Below are 2,500 nucleotides of genomic sequence, written 5' to 3'. Positions count from 1 at the left end.
GAGAGTGGAGGGCTGCACTCAAACTCAACACCAACAAAAGTTCAATTCAGCAGAGTGATAACACTGTTCCAGACCCGACTTCAGGTGTTCAAATGTTGCAAGGGAAAGATTATGATACTCGTGTGAACCACATCTTCAAGAGGACTCTCAGCTTTTGGAAAACTTATGGTTCACTGACGAGTCTATCTTTCATCCCTCTGGTGGAGTGAATTGAATGTGAATGAAATCAAACCTAGCAGCAGGAATTCTCGAGCGCGAACGAGACTCCGAAGCTAGTGGTTTGGACCGTTTTTCTTTCGTGATGCATCCAGTAACGCGACCACCATTACAGGGGAAAATTATCTGAAACAAGAAAGAACAAAACGAGAGAGAGAGAGAGAGAAAAATACATATACATATACTATCATCATCCTCAGCCTGAATCAGTTCACTGCAGGATGTAGGCCTCTCCCAATATTTTCCAACTTCGTTATTTTGTTATGCCATCTTGTCATTAGTCTGGCCCTTGGCCTCTTCATGTTATCTATAGCCCAGTCTGTTACTTTCTTTGTTCATCTGTCTTCTTGTCTAAGAAATATATGAACTGCCTATTGCATGTTTTTCTTTTTGGTGCTCCCAAGTATATCATTACTTTTGTCTGTTCCCTACTCTACCATCTCTTAGGCTAATTCCCAGCATCAACCTCTCCATCTCTCTCCAGGCACTTATTAGTTTCCTTTCCAGTAATTTGGTTGTTGTCCATGTGTCTGTGTCTGTTGAAGGCGCTCCAGCCTAGACTGATGCGTCGCTTAATTTCCTCTTCACTAGATGTGTTTGTCTGTACGAGTTGCCCTAGGCATATATACTTGTCCACTACCTCTAGCACTACACCTTGCACATGTATCTGTTTGAAATGAACTCTACTGTTGGACATAATCTTAGTCTTTTTCTTGTTCATCCTAAGTCTGACTTTCAGATCATTTATTAGTTGCTGCATTTCATTTGCAGATTCACTGAAGAGAACAATCTCATGTACAATCTTAGATTATGTATTCGTCTCTATTTTGATTCCATTACCATTCCATTCTAGCTTCTTGAGCATTTCCTCAAGACAAGTTGTAAACAGTTTTGGTGAGATGGTATTGCCCTGTCTAACACCTTTTTTAATTGGTATTTTATCGGTTTCCATGTGGAGCTTGATGGTTGCTGTACCATTGTATATATCTTCCAATATTTTACAATATACCTCCTCTATTCCCTATCTTCAAATACCTTGTAGTACTGCTGATATATGTACAGTCAAATGCTCTTTTGTAATAGATGAATACCATACACAGGAATTTCCTATATTCGTTTATTTTTTCTCTTATTTGGGTGAGCGTGTGGATGTAGTCTGTTGTTGAGAATCTACTGCAGAAGCCTGCATGTTCTCTTGGTTGGTTAGAATCCAGACTGTCAGAGATGCGGGTTGTGATGACTTTTGTGAACAGTTTGTAAGTAACTGAAAGGAGACTTATGGGCCGGTAGTTTTTTAGATCCTTTCTATCTCCTTTTTTATGTATCAAAATAATTTTTGCATTTTTCCGGGCTTTGAGTTTTTTCCGCTGAGAAGGCATTTATAAAAAGATTGGCTAATTTCACTGTTGCAATTTCTCGTGCATCTATTATAAGGTTTATACTAATTCCGTCTTCACCTGGAATTTTCCCTCTCTTCACGCCTTTAAGCACTCTTTTTATTTCTACTTTTGTGATGTTAGGTACGTCTCTAGTTACGTTCGCTTTTATCTCTGGCTCTTCATTTGCGTTGTATAGATCCCTGTAAAAGGCTTCCACTACTCTTATGATTTCATTCTTGTTATATGTCACTTCTTCGTCTGGTTTCTTTATTGCATTTGATTTCTCCCTATTCCGAGTCTCGATTTAGCTGATTTCATGCTGGTACCTGAGATCACTGCTTCATTTATTTTTTTGTCATTGAATTTCTATACATCTCTCTTCTTTTTATTTATGGTCTTTGTTAGTTCAGCTTATTTGATTTTGTCCCAGTTTGACAATACGTTCATGGCCCTACGTTTTTATATAAGCTGTTTAGTTTCTATCGAGAGCTTGCTGGAGCTTTGCTTGACGTTCTTTCCCCCTACTTCAAGTTCAGCATCCTTTATTATGTCATTGAACTGTTTGCTGAGTTGGTCGATGTTGAGTTATTTGTCGCCTAGAAGTGAATATCTATTTTGGATGTTAATGTTAAATTCTGTCGCTTTGGTCTTCAAGTTTGCTAAATTTGGTTGCGGTTTTTGTATGAGTTTGTTCCTTTCCCATCTGAGGTATAATTTGATTTGGCCTCTGACCATGCTATGGTTGCTGCCAACTTTATTTTATCAATAACTTTCAAATTCTTTTTTTTTTTTCACTATATTGCGCCTATTTGAAATTATTTAGTCTATTTCGTTTTTCATGTCCACTTCCGCTCTAGTCTATTTTCGAAGATATTGAGTGATACTGAATGATCGAACCTCCATAA

At 38.0% G+C, this 2,500-nt stretch overlaps 1 protein-coding gene across 1 annotated transcript in view; it reads left to right on the top strand.

The window, feature by feature from the left end:
• Positions 1–209, top strand: part of LOC125039861 (trans-Golgi network integral membrane protein 2-like) — an 11,549-nt gene extending 11,340 nt beyond the window's left edge. The window contains exon 2 of the mRNA XM_047634171.1: positions 54–209. Coding sequence (XP_047490127.1) covers positions 54–209 — 156 coding nt within the window. The remainder of the gene's footprint in view (positions 1–53) is intronic.
• The last annotated feature ends 2,291 nt before the right edge of the window (positions 210–2,500 follow it).

This window comes from Penaeus chinensis, chromosome 28 (genome assembly GCF_019202785.1).
Source record: "Penaeus chinensis breed Huanghai No. 1 chromosome 28, ASM1920278v2, whole genome shotgun sequence".
NCBI classification, from domain to species: domain Eukaryota; kingdom Metazoa; phylum Arthropoda; class Malacostraca; order Decapoda; family Penaeidae; genus Penaeus; species Penaeus chinensis.
Note: the sequence above shows the minus strand (reverse complement) of the source record. Positions and strands in the feature narration are given on the sequence as shown.